Source organism: Bos mutus, chromosome 1 (genome assembly GCF_027580195.1).
Source record: "Bos mutus isolate GX-2022 chromosome 1, NWIPB_WYAK_1.1, whole genome shotgun sequence".
Taxonomy (NCBI): domain Eukaryota; kingdom Metazoa; phylum Chordata; class Mammalia; order Artiodactyla; family Bovidae; genus Bos; species Bos mutus.
The window spans coordinates 112,313,819-112,331,674 of NC_091617.1; the positions used below are offsets into that span (position 1 = coordinate 112,313,819).

At 41.4% G+C, this 17,856-nt stretch overlaps 1 protein-coding gene across 3 annotated transcripts in view; it reads right to left on the reverse strand.

Annotated features, from left to right (window-relative positions):
* Window positions 1-17,856, reverse strand: part of ARHGEF26 (Rho guanine nucleotide exchange factor 26) — a 136,058-nt gene that overhangs the window by 59,000 nt on the left and 59,202 nt on the right. For all 3 annotated transcript variants that reach the window (XM_070374471.1, XM_070374462.1, XM_070374468.1), the window contains 2 exons: window positions 4,155-4,307; window positions 1,334-1,463 (listed from right to left, as the gene is read on the reverse strand). In XM_070374471.1, coding sequence (XP_070230572.1) covers window positions 1,334-1,463; window positions 4,155-4,307 — 283 coding nt within the window. The remainder of the gene's footprint in view (window positions 1-1,333; window positions 1,464-4,154; window positions 4,308-17,856) is intronic.

Below are 17,856 nucleotides of genomic sequence, written 5' to 3' on the forward strand. Positions count from 1 at the left end.
CAACATGAATAGACCTAGGGATTATCATACGAAGTGAGGTCAGTCTGACAGAGAAAGATAAATACTATATGATATCACATATGTGGAATCCAAAAGTCAATACAAACGGATCTAAAGATAAAAGAAAAAACTCACAGACACAGAAAACAAACTTAAAGTTACCAAAGGGGAAAGGAAAGCAGGGGAGGGATAAATTAGGAGTTTGGGATTAACAAATACAAACTACTACACATAAAATAGATAAGGAACAAGGAGTTACTGTATAACAAAGTAAATATCCTATAATAACCTATAATAAAAATAATCTGAAAAAATATATACATATAGTATGTCTGAACCACTTTGCTATACACCTGAAACTAACACAATATCATAAATCAACTATAGTTCAATTTTATTTTTAAAAAAAGGCGCTTGTTGGCACACTAGCTGGATGGGAGTCACGTCAGGGCACCCCATTCTCCTGTGGCTGCCACTGTGGTTTTAGCCCAGCCAGTGTGCGGCCATCCTGGGCCACTGCCTGGCTGTCCTCCCAGCTGTGCTTCCCACCAGTCCGTCTCTGCTCTTCCCACAGTCACGTCCTGCACTACTCAAAAGCAAATAGCATTTCTTCATGAATGCTCCCTACAATAAGATCAGATGTCTGGATTTTCCTCACTCATTCTGAGCAATGCAAACTAGGGCAGGTTTATGCCTTGTGATGCTGAAGAGACTCCTTCCCGTGTGAAATGGGAGCACTTCAGCAGCTTGGGGCAGCCCAGGCAGCACTAGCGGTAAACAAGCTGTCTCCCAATGCAAGAAGAGATGCGGGTTCAATCCCTGGGTTGGCAAGATCCCTTGGAGGAGGGCATGGCAGCCCACTCCAGTATTCTTGCCTGGAGAATCTCATGAACAGAGGAGCCTGGTGGGCTACAGTCCGTGGCGTTACAAAGAGTCGAACATGACTGAAGCAACTGGGCACACACGCAGCAGCTCGGAACATGACCCAACCGAGGAAACTGAGGCCCAAAGAGATGAATGACGTGCCCAAGGTCTCGTGCCTGGTGTTTCAGACGCAAAGGAATTCAGGACTCCTGACTTCAAGAAGTCAATATTCTTCCCATTTCAAAAAATGTTAAGTGAGGGTTGTAATCTAACTTCTTTAGAGTGAACACACAAGCCTAAACTGAAGAGCTTCCCATGTGGGACTTTCTAACCAAACAGCAACTTCTCACGGAATTGGGAACTTTTATAGAAGGGATATAATTTAAGTGGAAGAAGAATAATTTTCTTAATCAGATTTGTTGCAGCAACAATTATCCACAGAGGAAAAAGATACCAGGTCACATCTTACATCCATCAGCAGGGGAAGGCGGGTCACCCTCTGCATGGGAAGAATGAGAAACGAGATCATGGGTAGGTTCCTACAGTCTTCATGGGACTCGATTCGGGACAAAACTTCCTTGAAAGATGGGTTGGTGGCTCTGAGGGGGAAAAAAGAGACAAAACTTCAAAGTATTTCCTCTTTAAGAAGCAAGTCAAAATGTATTATAAAACACTGTGGTAAACTTATAGATTATCAATGATTTTTCAATATATAAACAACATAAACACATAATTTCATAGGTGGACATGGATGGTTTGATTGCCTTTTACAGTCAAGACTGAACATAAGTTTAAGGCAGTAATAAGAATAATAAGATGAAAATATAGGTGCCAGAAATTTTTAGAAGTAGAAAGTAAACAAATGAAGAAACAGTGGTATCATAATGGTGAATATATACATTAAAAATTAGTATACATACTACATCTCATATCTGATCATCTACAAACATTCCACTAAAAAGATGACACATATGCTTTATACCACATCTCTAGCCTGAGATAATAATCTAAGAAAGAAATCTCAGGATTTACTTACTAGGAGGCTTTTGGACTTTTCCAAAGCTTCTGAGACAGAAAACTTCTGACTATGTCAGCCAGAATATCCTTCCTCTCCCAGGGACATTAGAACAGGGACAACACTGTCACATTTCTACAGAATTTAGCAGAATACACGACATAAAGGATCTCATGTGGCACCATCCATATAACTTTGAAGGGGATTCCAGTAAGAATGTGGAGTCTCAGCAAGGTCCCCAACTTGCCAAATAAAAGACCTAGCATTCGGTGTAGACAGAAGTCCAACCAAGGTCTTCTGACTTTCAGTGGGTCCCTGACACAGCATCTCTCATTCTGTCACCTCACTTCACCCTAAGGGTAGCTCTGTGGAGTTACAGTGTGACCCGAGAAGGGGAGGTGGAGGAGGGTTGGCCCCAGATTCTGTGATCCCCTGGAGAGGGGAGGGGGAGGCCAAGAAGCAGGGTAACGGCAATTGAAACCTTTCTTCAAAAAAATATACTTTGAAACTTAGATGATTTGGTTCAAGGCTGCTAGAGAGAAATCAGGAAATACCCAGAACAGCAAGTTAAAAGAAAGTACTCAGAAATGTTATAATTTCTTTTTCTTAAACTGAGGAGTTAAGTTTCCTGCTAACTTTGAAAAAAAAATTTTAGGAAATTAAAAAAGAATCAAATTTTAAGCCAGTTGCACATTTAAATCACTTCTGCCACCTCCAAAGATTCTGAGGAAACCACCCAGTCTAGGATGGACCCCAGGCACTGTTTGTTTGCTGGTTTTCAGATTCCAAAGTTGCAGGTAAAGCTCAAAGTCACAGCCCAAAATGTAAATTTACATTCTGAACACACAACTACTAATTTCCATGTAAAAGCTCAAATGATGATGTCATTGAGCTAATTTAAATAAAACCTTTATTTTTCAAGAGTTACATAAAGTACAACAGTACTTATTCAAGTTTTTTTGTTTTTTTTTTTTAATCTTGCAAAACAAAACTTAATTTAGCTCTAATTCCAGGCTTCGGCTTTTACACGTGTCACTTGGATTTTCCAACCATTAAAGAGTAACGTTTACATCGCAATTCCCATGGCGGATGAGGGCATCAGGTAACCTCTGGAGACATTCCTGGTTATCAAGGCTGAGGTGAGGCTGTGCTACCAGCAGCTGGTGGACAGGAGCCTGGGGCGCTAGAATGTACAGAACAGTCTCCACAACAAAGACTAATCTAGAAAAAAATGCCCCGCAGTGCAGACAAATCCTGCTTGTGCTAATAACCTCATTTAGGGCTGGCAGCTGTGGGTTTTCCTCCCTGCCTGTACAAGATTTTAAGGAGGATGTGGAGGGGGAATGGGGCGTCATCAGGCCTTCTTGCCCACACGGGGGCTGTTTCTCTAAGTGGCCATGAGGTAATCATCATCATAGGGTCTCTCACATTGTCTAGAGACTGGCCAGCGTGCCACGCTTCGGTTGTAAACACCACAGCTCACAGAAGGATGATAACAGCCAGTCAGCCCCCAAGCTGAGTTTACAGCGATGTCCAACTGTACACGGAGCTCCTTGTGATAAACAAGCCCCGGCCCCAATAAAGCAATACAGACATTGCTGAACCACTGCTGAATGCTTTTCAGACTAGAGATGGCATATTCATCACACCAAAACTCTCAGTAACCTAAATAATACAAAGGGAAAAGGAGTGTGTGGAAATTTAAGGTTTACTTCTTTTTCGTTTCACAATTAGAGCCTTTAAGAACTTAAAAAAAAAAAAAAAAACACCTTCCTTCAGCCCATCCTTGTTCTCCTCACACATAACCACCTAGAGGGAAAAGATGAGTTATTCCCATAAACAACTAAATACAGAGTTGTCATTCGAATGGAGGAAGATTAGAATACCAGAGGACACTTTGGCTCCTAGGCACTAGTTCAAGAACTATATCTTGGCCTCAGGCAAACTATTTAATGACCAGATAACAGCTTAGAGAACAACCTTCTCACCATTTAGAATGATGATCACCGATCATCATTACCCGCCCCCACCCCGAGACCCAAGTCTTGCAGGAATTAAAAAAAAAAAGAAACAAGGAAAAAATCAACAAGCTATAATTTCAGAAGAACTTTAAAGAAAATTCTCCACAACTGGGTTTTTCTAATCTAACACCCCTGCCCAAAAGCACTTCTGTTCCCAAAAGACATTTAATTTAAGAGATCAATTAATTTCAATCAACGTGACCCAATTAAAACATGATTAGATCATTAAAGCTGCAACATTCAATACTGCTTACAACAATTTTTGCAGTGTCCGCTGTTGGTAGACTTCATTTGTGCAGTATTTCACGTATGGGTCAAATGTGGATGTTGTGTGCTTTTCCACAATGTCACTTATGTCTTCTATGAAGATATTATTCTGATGCCTTGCTTCCAACTCTGTAAAGAATCTAAAAAAAAAAAAAAAAAAAAAGCATTTACACTGCCTTCCATATGCTTTAATAGACAACACATTATCCTCATGAAATGTTATTATACAGGGTTTGAAAATACCAGAAGTACACGGTACCAAAAAAATACAAGAAAAAACTATAAAACAGTCTAAATTTAATCTATCATCAGTTCAGTTCAGTTCAGTCGCTCAGTCGTGTCCGCATGTGACCCCATGAATTGCAGCACGCCAGGCCTCCCTGTCCATCACCAACTCCCGGAGTCCACCCAAACCCATGTCCATCGAGTCGGTGATGCCATCCAGCCAACTCATCCTCTGTCGTCCCCTTCTCCTCCTGCCCCCAATCCCTCCCAGCATCAGAGTCTTTTCCAATGAGTCAACTCTTTGCATAAGGTGGCCAAAGTATTGGAGTTTCAGCTTTAGCATCAGTCCTTCCAAAGAACACCCAGGACTGATCCCTTCAGAATGGACTGGTTGAATCTCCTTGCAGTCCAAGGGACTCTCAAGAGTCTTCTCCAGCACCACAGTTCAAAAGCACCAGTTCTTCAGCACTCAGCTTTCTTCACAGTCCAACTTTCACATCCATACCTGACCACTGGAAAAACCATAGCCTTGACTAGATGGACCTTTGTTGGCAAAGTAATGTCTCTGCTTTTCAATATGCGATCTAGGTTGGTCATAACTTTCCTTCCAAGGAGTAAGCATCTTTTAATTTCATGGCTGCAATCACCATCTGCAGTGATTTTGGACCCCCAAAATAAAGTCTGACAATGTTTCCACTGTTTCCCCATCTATTTCCCATGAAGTGATGGGACCAGATGCCATGATCTTCATTTTCTGAATGTTGAGCTTTAAGCCAACTTTTTCACTCTCCTCTTTCACTTTCATCAAGAGGCTTTTTAGTTCCTCTTCACTTTCTGCCTTAAGGGTGGTGTCATCTGAATATCTGAGGTTATTGATACTTCTCCTGGCAATCTTGATTCCAGCCTGTGCTTCTTCTAGCCCAGCGTTTCTCATTAACATCTTATTTCTTCATATGAAAGTGAAAGTGTTAGCCACTCAGTCGTTTTGGACTCTTTGTGACCCTATGGACTGTAGTCCACCAGGCTCCTCTGTCTATGGATTTTCCAGGCAAGAACACTGGAGTGGGTTGCCATTTCCTTCACCAACCCAGGGATCTGAGCCACTGGTGAAGCCCATTACTTCATATGGTTAGCTTAAAACATTGATAGTCCAGGACATTTCTGTGCTTTCAGGTATATTTTGGAATGTACAGATTTCACTATTTTTTCAAGAATTCCCTAGATACTTGGGGACGGGGTGCAGCATTAATCCTTACATATATTATTGTATTGAAAAGCATATGAGCAAAATACCTAAATAAGTGCCTAAAAACAAGTCTGAAACAAACCTAATTCTATGGGGCCTTTCTCTCCAAATAAAAATAATCATATCATTTACATCTAATACAATACATGACATTTAAATGACTTTGTAAATGATTTAGATTGCAATTTAGAGTTGCCTTGTGTGTGTGTCTTGTGTGCACTCACACACACCTATATTGTGTCTAGCCCAGTCAAAATTAAATTTCAGATAAACAATGAATAATTTTTAATACAACTCTGTGCCAAATACTGCATAGGACATCTTGGGTGTCTTGCATTTCTTCTGTCAACCTTATATTGGATCCAATTTTAACAAAGTATCAAATCAGCTATTTGAAACAGAGTGTTCTTCCTCTGGCCCCCAGACCAGCAGCACTGATACCACTTAAGAGCTTAACTAAAATGCAGAATTTCACCCCTCACCTCTCCCAGTCTGAACCTGTACTTTATCAAGACTGCCGGATAGTCTGAATCCACGCTAAAAACTGAGAACTTCCCTAGAGCACACTTACTGACCATGTTCAGAGCAGCAGGCAAATCTATCAAAAATAACTATTACCCAGAGACTAAAGGGTTTTCTTAAGAAGGTGAAATCAACAATAATGTCTAATGTTGACTCTAGAATATTAGTACAAGGGAAGGTTAGTTTTGGTATTTAGCACGTCATTGCTCCTTACCAGTTTGTTGGGTGGACTCCATAAAACAAAATTCAAGACAGCCAGTGAATGAGACAACAGAAATTTATACTAGAGTATTAATGGTAAATATGGGCTAACATTTTCCCACATTTATATCTCAGTTCTTTTCAAAGAAAATCCTGGCACTCAGAAACAAAACAATTAAGACATTAAAGATCTTATTTTTATAAGGGTTGGGAAGATCCCCTGGAAGAGGAAATGGCAACTCACACTAGTATTTCTGCCATGAACAGAAGAGCCTGGTGGGCTACAGTCCACGGGGTTGCAAAGAGTCAGACACGGCCAAGTGACTGAGCATGAACGCATATTGACACATACATTAAACTCATTTTAATACAAATTGTATTAGCTTGTCATCATTATCTATTCTATTTTTATTTATTTATTTTTTGACTGCACCACACAGCTTGTGGGATTTTAGCTTTCCAATCAGGACTATGCTGAGAAAGTGAAGGGAAACTGCCAAGTCTTACCCACTGTACCACCAAGGAATTACCTTTACTCAATTTTTAAAAGTCTCCAAAGAAGCTTACGAAACAAAGAAATATATTTTAACTTCTTAGAAGAATTAACATTTATATTCTGGGAAAGCACCTACATGTTTATTACCTTTAAAAAGGACTCAGGAAAATAGTCAATATAGCTCCTATCCACATGACCTCATCATCCAAACTCCTTGTTTAAAGAGCAAGAGGAGCAATTAAAAGCACCCTGTGCTAGACTATTCAGCCTTCCTTCCAATGGGATCAGGCTGAATACGCACAGTGTCCCTCAGGATTAGCAGGTCAGAAGAACAGATAGCCGGTCAGAAGAACACATCTATGTTTCAAAACTCAGTCAGTGACGTCATGTCACTTTGTCACGCTGAGTTTATTCAACATTCAAATAAAATATCAAACCCTCTCTAAAAGGTTTCAGGATTTCAAATATATCCAACTCCAAACCCTAAACAAACAAAAACCATGTTACTTCCTATTTAGACTAGTCCTTCACTTCAAGAAATCTGTGATCTATTAAGGCGGTAAGAATGATAAATATAAATGATACAGGAAAACAACATGCTTATATATAACTATATGTTGAAACATATATGCATAAGAGTGCTGGTGGCAGTATCTTTTTAAAAAATTATACAAGCTATATATCTTTTATTCTAGTAAAACATATATTACATAAATGTCATTTAAACCATTTTCAATGGCTTTAATTACTGTCACAGTAATTAAACCATCATCAATTATCATCACTATTTCCAACCATCATCATCTATTTCCAAAATACCTTCCTTTCCCCAAACAGAAACGCTGTACCCATAAAGCAACAACTCCCCATTCCCCCCTCTCCTCAGCCCCTGATAACCTCTCATCTACTATCTATCTCTGTGACTTTGCCTATTCTAGATATTTCATTGAGTGGAATCACACAACTTCTTCTCTAGCTTATTTCACTTGGTATTGTGTCTCCTAGGTTCATTCATATTGAGGCGTATATCAGAACGTTTTCTTCTTTATGGTTGAATAATATTCCATTGTAGGTACTTATTATAATTTGTTTATAATATTAACAGGTTGTTTCTACCTTTTAGCTACTGTGAATAATGCTTCTGTCAACATACCCATCTGGGTATCTGTGTGAGTGGCGGTTTTCAGTTCTCTGGGATATATATCTACAAGTTGAATTTCAACCTTGCTGACTCTGCTACTAATAGTGTATTCCAAGAAATAATAGTATAATAACAAGAATCAATACAGAAGAAGCTGAGTTAGATGCCAAGGGGAGGTTATTTCATTAAATGAAGGTTGAGTAAGAAATAAAGGATAGAAATGGTACGGACCTAACAGAAGCAGAAGATATTAAGAAAGAAGTGGCAAGAATACACAGAAGAACTGTACAAAAAAAGATCTTAATTTCCCAGATAATCACGATGATGTGATCACTCACCTAGAGCCAGACATCCTGAAGCCAGAGGTCAAGTGGGCTTGAGGAAGCATCACTATGAACAAAGCTAGCAGAGGTGATAGAATTTCAGTTGAGCTATTTCAAGTCCTAAAAGATGATGCTGTGAAAGGGCTGCACTCAGTGTGTCAGCAAATTTGGAAAACCTAGCAGTGGAACTGGACTGGAAAAGGTCAGTTTTCATTCCAATCCCAAAGAAAAGCAATGCCAAAGAATGTTCAAACTACCGTACAATCACATTTATCTCATATGCTAGCAAAGTAATGCTCAAAATTCTTCAGGCCAGGCTTCAACAGTACATGAACTGTGCACTTTCAGATGCTCAAGCTGGATTTAGAAAAGGCAGAGGAACCAGACGGAGAAGGCAACGGCACCCCACTCCAGTACTCTTCCCTGGAATATCCCATGAATGGAGGAGCCTGGTAGGCTGCAGTCCATTGGGTCGCTAAGAGTCGGACACGACTGAGCGACTTCACTTTCACTTTTCACTTTCATGCACTGGAGAAGGAAATGGCAACCCACTCCAGTGTTCTTGCCTGGAGAATCCCAGGGACGGGGGAGCCTGGTGGGATGCCGTCTATGGGGTCTCACAGAGTAGGACACGACTGAAGTGACTTAGCAGCAGCAGCAGAGGAACCAGAGATCAAATTGCCAACATCTGTTGGATCATAGAAAAAGCAAGAGAGTTCCAGCAAAAAATCGACTTCTGCTTTACTGACTTCACCAAAGCCTTTGGTTATGTGGATCACAACAAACTAGAAAATTCTTAATGAGATGGGAATACCAGACTACCTTACCTGCCTCCTGAGAAATCTGTATGCAGGTCAAGAAGCAATAGTTAGAGCCAGACATGGAACAACGAACTGGCTGCATATTGGGAAAGAAGTATGTCAAGCCTGTATATTGTCATCCTGCTTATTTAACTTATATGCAGAGTACATCATGAGAAATGCTGGGCTGGATGAAGCACAAGCTGGAATCAAGACTGCTGGGAGAAAGATCAACAACCTCAGATATGCAGATGACATCACTATTATGGGAGAAAGTGAAGAGGAACTGAAGAGCTTCTTGATGAAAGTGAAAGAGGTGAGTGAAAAAGCTGGTTTAAAACTCAACATTCAGAAAACTAAGATCATGGCATCTGGTCCCATCACTTCATGGCAAATAGATGGGGAATCAGTAACAGACTTTATATTTTGGGGCTCCAAAATCACTGCAGATGGTGACTGCAGTCATGAAATTAAAAGACACTTGCTCCTTGTAAGAAAACCTATGACCAACTTAGACAGCTTATTAAAAAGCAGAGACATTACTTTGCTGACAAAGGTCCATCTAGTCAAAGCTATGGTTTTTCCGGTATCATATATGGATGTGAGAATTGGACCATAAAGAAGGCTGAGTGCTGAAGAATTGATGCTTTTGAACTGTGGTGTTGGAGAAGACTCTTGAGAGTCTCTTGGACTGCAAGGAGATCAAATCAGTCAATCCTAAAGGAAATGAGTCCTGCATATTCACTGGAAGGACTGATGGCTGAAGCTGAAGCTCCAATACTTTGGCGACCTGATGCAAAGAACTGACTCATTGGAACTGACTCTGATGCTGGGAAAGACTGAAGGCAGGAAAAGAAGGGAATGGCAGAGGATGAGTCTTGCTCAGACTCATGTCCATCACTGACTCGATGGACATGAGTCTGAGCAAGCTCCAGGAGTTGGTTATTGACAGGGAAGCCTGGCATGCTGCAGTCCATGGTGTGGCAAAGGGTCAGACACAACTAAGTGACTGAACTTAACTGAGTAAGAAATGATTCTTTACCTCCTGATGCTCAGAGGTGAGTGGCCCATGGGAGGCAGGGAGCCAATCACTTGCAATATGAGACCTATGACAGGGTCATACAGTGACGACAGTGTAGGGCAGGGCACCTGGAGGCCCGAGGTGAGGAAAGGCGTGAGGGGCCATCAGTGATGAGGACGGTAATGCAGGAGGCCAGGGGACAGAGCAGCTGCAGCAGCACACAATGTGGGCAAAGACATGAATCTCCTTCAGAAAGACTGTGGGGTTAGCAAGGCAAGATGTCAACCACAGGAGGAGCAGGAGCAGAGAATGGGAGTGGCAAAGCAAGTGGGCCTGGGCTAGACTGCACAAGTCTGACTGTCTACTGACAAAGAGAACCTGCTGGAGTTGTTGAAGCCAATAAACCATCCCGTTGGACAGAGACAACTGACACAGAAGTGGGGAAGCCTATTTGCAGGCCAGTGAGACGCTAACCTAGGCAAGTAACAATAAAGCCTGCATGGGAAATCAAAAGGAGAGGACACATTAGGATAACAGTTTGGAGGGAAAGTTAATACAATGGAGAAACTCATTAGATAGAAGAGTCAAGGAAGACACTGCGGTTTCTACTCAAAGTTTCCAGCTGGGCAATAAGTTGGGTCATTAAGCCACCCATGAAGACAGGAACTTAGAAGGAAGAGGGAGAGGAGAGAAAAACGCAGTTTAATTTTCCCTGAAAATATACATCTGTGAGAATTCAGAGCCACAGGAATTCTAGGTAGTATGTAACCAGGACTAGTTCATTTTTAGCTGGTTTTCATATAAATGCAAACTATTTGTAATTTCTTTTAGCTCCAAGTGTCCTTTAAGAAAATGTTCAAAGAAAATTGAAAAAATAAGAAACCATTCATAAGATCATTATCATGTAAATCTAAGAAATATCTCAGAGGCAAAGCTCTCTTCCAATTTCTTGTCTTCAGCTAACTGTTAGTCGGAAAGAATGCAACTATATGACCAAAAACAACAGTAACTTGGCTTTTCCCAATGAAAAGGGAAATTCATCTATCACTCTTGAAAGTTTGCCAAAGTACAAGATTAAAAACAAAGCACTAATGAAATATCTGTTTACTTATTTTGATACAATATAAACGAAGCCGCCCATCTTTTATTTTGACATAAGCATAATTCAGACATAATTCAAAGCCTTCTATGTTCAATTCTCTATTGGTTATTTTGGGCAAATTTGCATATTTCACTAAAAGAGCTGAGCTACCAACAGGCCAAGAAAGTATTACTAAAGAATGAGGTATTATTTCAATAACCGAGAATGCTGGAGATCCAAATGAAACCTGAAGCAAAAATAAAAGCATTCTGATTCCCTGGGTGAAATCTGAATGGAGTCTGTGAAGCAATCTGGCTTACTTGAAGAACAACTTTTTAATGGAAATCTATTTCAGCCCAATGAATTTTTTTTTCCTGGCACAATACCTTCATTATTTCTTCTTTGTAGCAGTACCAAGATGATCATGTTTTACAACCGATCATGTTACACAACCTTTCATTTTTTTTTTTCCAACCAAAATTTTAATGTCATCACTAACATCTAGACTTTGAGAAACCTCTGATGGACCAGGAAAGGCCTCTTGGAAGCACTGCCTCTTAACCAGACGCCCCGGTTAACCCTGTCTGACTCTTGACTAACCATCACCAGCATCCGGTAGCTCCGAATTCTCACAGATGTGTCTTTTCAGCATCTGTTTCACCTCTCTAAAGGGAAATTAAACTGACTGCTTCTTGCTTCTTCTCCCTCTACCTAATCACATCCATACTTCACAGGAGGGCTGCAAATGATTGCAGCCCCTCCAGGAGAGCTCCTTGGCTGAGCAGAGAAAAGGTCGGGGCCACCAAGAAACACCAGGCCAGCCTCCCAGGAGGTGGGGACTTCAAGATGAGAATCACATGGTCATGTCTGAGGAACTGCTCGAGGCCTGTAGCCTCTCCTCTAATATTTCCTATAACTACAGGGACTGCATATTCTTTAGGCCTTTCGTGGTTGCTTTATCAAATGATGGTTTTAATTGTAGCATGACATTTTCAGGGAAAAAGCAAAGTCCACAGGGAAGTAGCCGCTTCTGACACACTCAGTACATATACTTCTGTGAGCATCATTTTCTCCCTTCTGTAGTAGGTGGAAAAGACCTACCATATGAGGATAAACGTTGCCAGACCACAACTAACAGCCTCTTCAAATTCAACTGGTAATGTCAGTGGCATGTCAGGGATGACTAATCCTGAGAGATCTTTGGAGACAGTATATCCACTCATCTACAGAGGAGAGTAAAATTTATTTAATACAGACAACAAATCTGGCTTCAACTGTCAGCCAACAAAATCTCCTCCCATGTGTTTAGCACAGGATGACATGCTTTGACGGATGTCAAGTAGCCAACAATTGATAACCATGAACACCACTCACTGTGCCAAGTCCAGCGCTTCCCACACACTGCCTCATCTAACTTAACCCTCAAGTTGACTTTATGACTGCCAATGAACCCATTTTACAGATAAGAAAACCAAGGCTAAGAGAACTTAAGTCAGAACTCTAAACACACTTCCATTTGAACGCAGAGCCTCTCTGAGTCCAGAGCCTGCTTGAACTACTTCACCTACTGCCTCTGCTCACAAGTACCCACTGCTCTGTTACTACTGGCCAGTCCTCAATCTGAATATCCAGCAAGAAGGCTTACAGCTGGATCTTAGAGAGGAAATACATTACTTTCCAAGAATGACTACCGAATTATCTCAACAAATGATTTACACACATCTACAGAGTAAAGACTTTCACAGTGGATTTATGCCGTGGCAAGAGGTGCGAGAGAGCAGAGGAGCTGACCGTCTCCCCAGATGCTGCCTCCAGGAGGGTGGCAGCCAGTGATGTGTTCTGGCCCTGGTCCACGGAGTGAGAGCAGATATTGGTTAGGGGTGGCTGGTGAAACCCTCTGGGAGTCATTCCTTGCCACCCCTCCCCATTCCCTGTTACCTTCCCCCTTGCCCCACTCATCCTTCAAGTCTCAGATTCACTTTCACCCCCTCCAGGAAGCTTTCCCTGACCCTTCTGAGTCGGGTTAGGTCCCCTTATTTTATGTCTTAATAAACCTCTATGCTTTTCTTTTGGTGTGTCTACTATGACTGTAATTAATTATATAATGATTTTGTTTACCTTTATCTCTCTTAGCAAGGGGGCTAGAGGACAGAAGTCATGTTTGTTTTGTTCAACACTCTATGCTTGGGGCCTGGCCATAGGACTTGAAGTATAAAAGACAAGTAACTGATGGATGAATAAATCTAATTTGTGTTTTAAACAGTAAATATGAAGATGGAATCCACTCAAGGAATTTTGTTCTAATGCTATTTATACGACATCTACAAAGAAGTCAGTCTCTACCTTGATCTGTGCTGTGTTGTGCTTAGTTGCTCAGCTGTGTCCGACTCTTTGTGACCTCGTGCACTATAGCCCACCAAGCTCCTCTGTCCATTGGGATTCTCCAGGCAAGAACACAGGAATGGGCTGCCATGCCCTCCTCCAGAGGATCCTCCCAACCCAGGGATCAAACCCAGGTCTGCCACATTGCAGGCAGATTCTTTACCCTCTGAGCCACCAGGGAAGCCCCTACCTTGCTTTATTCACTCGTAAATATATATTAATATTTACTGACCACAAACTGAGTTCCCAGAGTTATTCCAGGCACAGTGAAGGTTTCAATGAAGACGCAAACTCCCAGCACAAACTTTTACAATCCTGTCAAGTATGGTCAGCGCTTCCCAGGTGGCTCAGTGGTAAGGAACTCACCTGCCAATACAGGAGATGAGGGTTTGCTCCCCAGGTCAGGAAGATACCCTGGAGAAGGAAAAGGCAACCTACTCTAGTACTCTTGCCCGGGAAATTCCATGGACAGAGGAGCCTGGTGGGCTAGAGTCTGTAGCTCACCAGGCTCCTCTGTCCATGGGGTTCTCCAGGAAACCCATGAAGTGGGTTGCCATGCCCTCCTCCAGGGGATATTCCTGACCTAGGAACTGAACCTGCGTCTCTTAGGCTACAGTCCATGGGGCTGGAAGAAAGACAGGATTTAGAGACTAAACAAGTATGATCACTAAGATGAGACGCAGTTTAGCCCAAGTTTCTTCAGTGCCAGCTGCCCTTACTGAAAACCTTGCCAGACTGGCTCCAGCTTCACCAATTTAGGGAGGATTCCAGGTGACTAAGAAGCTCAGCAGTGAGTGCTCGGGCTGAGGAAGCAGAGAGCAGGGCTCTGGTTATGATCAGCGCAGCCTTGTGCCTTTCTGAGAATGGCATCCTTTCAAGGTACTTTCCCTTCATTAATATGCATGTGCCTAGCAAACTCAAATCATTCCTGGATACCTTCCTCCCTTGGATGAGCTGACAATCTAAGTGGCTATTGTATAGCACTGGAGAGGATGTTACGCCAGAGGCATGTAACATACCAGGAAGGTTTCACATGTCTAAATTGCTATTATATAATAAAAAATATCTTCACTAAACAAAGAAATATTCCAGATAAGTAGCAGCAAACTATGTGCTCCTGGAAATACTTTCCTAACAGATCAACAAGAGAACATTCTGTACTCCACCAAAATGAATTTCTACTCTGCTGAGGATAAGTGAAAATTGAGGCTTATTTGTTTGCATCTTTTGGGGGTTTTGGGGTCTTTTATTTTTTCAGTTTTTTGGTGGTGGTCACATTGACATTAAAGCAATTTCTTTTAATACAATAGACTGTGGAGAGCAAACTCATGGCAAGAATACCACCACTAACCCACAGCAGGCATCATTAACAGATTATGGTGCTCTGCCCATATGCAGAAGCTGTACTCAAGGGAGCCATTATCAGTCAATTAAAATCAATGATGAACATGATGAAGCTCACCTATGAATCCTTCACTGGACTCACTGATGAGAAATCTGTTAATTCAACAGAAACAGAGGGCTGTTGCTGCTCAGTAAGAATACCCTACACATCCTGATCTGGTAATGGTCTCACAGGGTTTCCTCCCCAGCAGACTATACATCTTTTCCCATTCCATTTTAGTGTTTTGTGAAACTTTCTCTCTGGATTGATAATAAAGGGACAAGGGCTGAATCAGAAGTGTTTTGGGAATGTGAGAGAAAAAAAAAATTCTCAACAAAGATGTCCATAACTTCCATCCTGAGAGCGACTGTTTAATCCTGAAAATCTCTAGGATGGATTTTGTTAAAAGATTCTTAACATCTTATCAAAACCTTTTAAATCAACCTGGACCTAGGACAGAGGTGACGGAGGTGAAAGAGATAAACAAAGGGTTTTTTTCTTATCCTTAATACCACACAACACAGAGCCTGCTAGGTTTAAATCCAGCTCCCCGCAGATGCCTTCAGTCCAGGGCATCCAGCAAATCTCAAAGATGAAAGGCGGAGCTGGGGGCTGGGGGAGGGACGGTAGGGAGCGAACACAGAACCAAGTGCTCCCGACACTTCCCTGCATCACTTAAGGTTCCTGCTTGCTTAATTCTTTCTCTCACTGATCACAGACAAGCTAGAGGGAGAAGAAACAGGACCAAAAAATTGTAAAAAATACTATTTTTAAATTTCTTGAAATTTTAATACCATTAGAACAAGTTTTTACTTAAAAATGAGAATTTAAAGTATTTCTCATATGAATCTGCTTCACAGAAGCTGGAGGAAAGAGGTCTCGTTCCCATGGTAACCTTCTGCATACTCGATTCTTTTCTTTCAGCACTACTCATGAATTCACTCACATTTTAACTTCACTCAGAATGAAGATAACGCTCTAATGAATGACAGGAAGCATTTGCCAGAACTCTTCTCAAAACACCCTGAGAAGAAGCTTTGTGTAGGCATAGGCCTGGGACGCTTGGGCTATGATGGACAGTTTTGCAGTTTTTAATTATGGTTTTTAAAAATCTGAACACAACTGTACATTTCTATCTGAAAGAAAAATCATACCCCCTCCCTACAATTTTATATATAACTGTGAAGACCGAATATGCCTGGCTCATCACTGGATTTCCAGGACCTAACAAAGAATGAGGACTCCATCGCTCTGCTGTGCCCCTGAAACTGTCACAACACTGTTAATCAACTATACTTCAATATAAAATAAAAAGTTTTTAAGAAAAAGAAACCTTTAATTTATTATACAATTAGTTCAGATGTGGAGGTGAGAATGTGGAGGTGAAATTCGCCTACTGTTTTCAATCTGCTGACCTAACCAGAAACACTGTTAGCTTATCTTGAAATTTATTTTGATTACAAAATTGAAGGTTACTAATATACAATAAACTTCAAGTGTGTTCAGTTCAGTTCAGTTGCTCAGTCGTGTCCGACTCTTTGTGACCCCACGAATCGCCGCACGCCAGGCCTCCCTGCCCATCACCAACTCCCGGAGTTCACCCAAACTCAAGTGTGTTACACACTGTAAATAAAGGGAAAAAAATCATGATTGTTTATTTTCCATGGCTGACCTGATCGCAAACTTTTATTTAGTGTTGTTCTTGAACATTGTTTCCTCGTGATGAATAAAGATTTGGGGCTAATTTAAAGAAAAAAAAAAAAGAATGAAGACTTGATAACTGAATTGATTGAATCAACACTAGGTTCCTATTATTCCTCCTTGCTCCACTGTTAAAGTGCTGACTTCCAAGGAGAGGAGCAGTGGGTGATAATATGAAACAAGTATCTCCCAGGAACATGAGTTAATAACTTCAGACATGAGTTAAATTATCAGGGTCCTCACAGGGGGGTGGGCAGGGCCGAATGGCCCTAACGGCTGGCAAGCAAGGCAGGTGTGTGTGTGTGCTCCTGACACAGCATGCAAGACACAGGGCATGTAACTCAAGAACAGTTTTGCTAATCCACTGCCTGGCCAAAATTCTTTGAAAACTCCAAACCTAGAAAAAATTTATGACTTTCGGAGGGACTGTTTCCTTTTATTAGATGACAGTTACATAACCAATTCCATGACCCTTTCCCCTTGGCCGCCTGGAAGGGTGTTTTTGCATTTAACCCTCACTCGAGCTAGCAGCTCTAGCAGGAGAGCTGGCTGGGCACACTGGCTACCCTTGTCCTCGCCCTGTTCCCCATTTCCCACTCAAACAGATGGACTGTGTACATGGCATCCACTGTGGGTAGTCTTGAGCCTTTGGTGGATGCAGTTAGAGGATAAAATACCAATTATGAACAAATAAGCCAGGAAAATGTGGATGCTTGGGTGTGCTTGGAAATAGCACCAAGAATAAATTTATAGAACGTTTGAACAATATCAAGTAAAACAATAACATCTTTTCATGCTGAAGCCCCCTTTCCTATTGTGAACTCATCATTCTTGAATAAAATCAACACAGAGAAGGACATGTTTGCCTTCAGACACTCTATCCAGGTGCTTTTTAGGTAAGGCCCTCGGTATTTCAAGTGAGAATTTAACCCACAAGGAAGAGTAACATTTCCAATAAGCCCAAAAGCTTTGCATCTTCACTTTTCTTTATTAAATATGCCCCCAAAAGTTGTCTTCCTAAAAGGAGGCAATGTTTTCTATAGTTCCCATCAGTTTCAGCAGAAAGAAAAAGGAACCAGGACACAGAACTTTGAAAAACTCTAGCAGCTGGTTTCCTAAGCCATAATATCCTAAGAAAAAGGATGCCTGTCTGAACGAGGGAGACA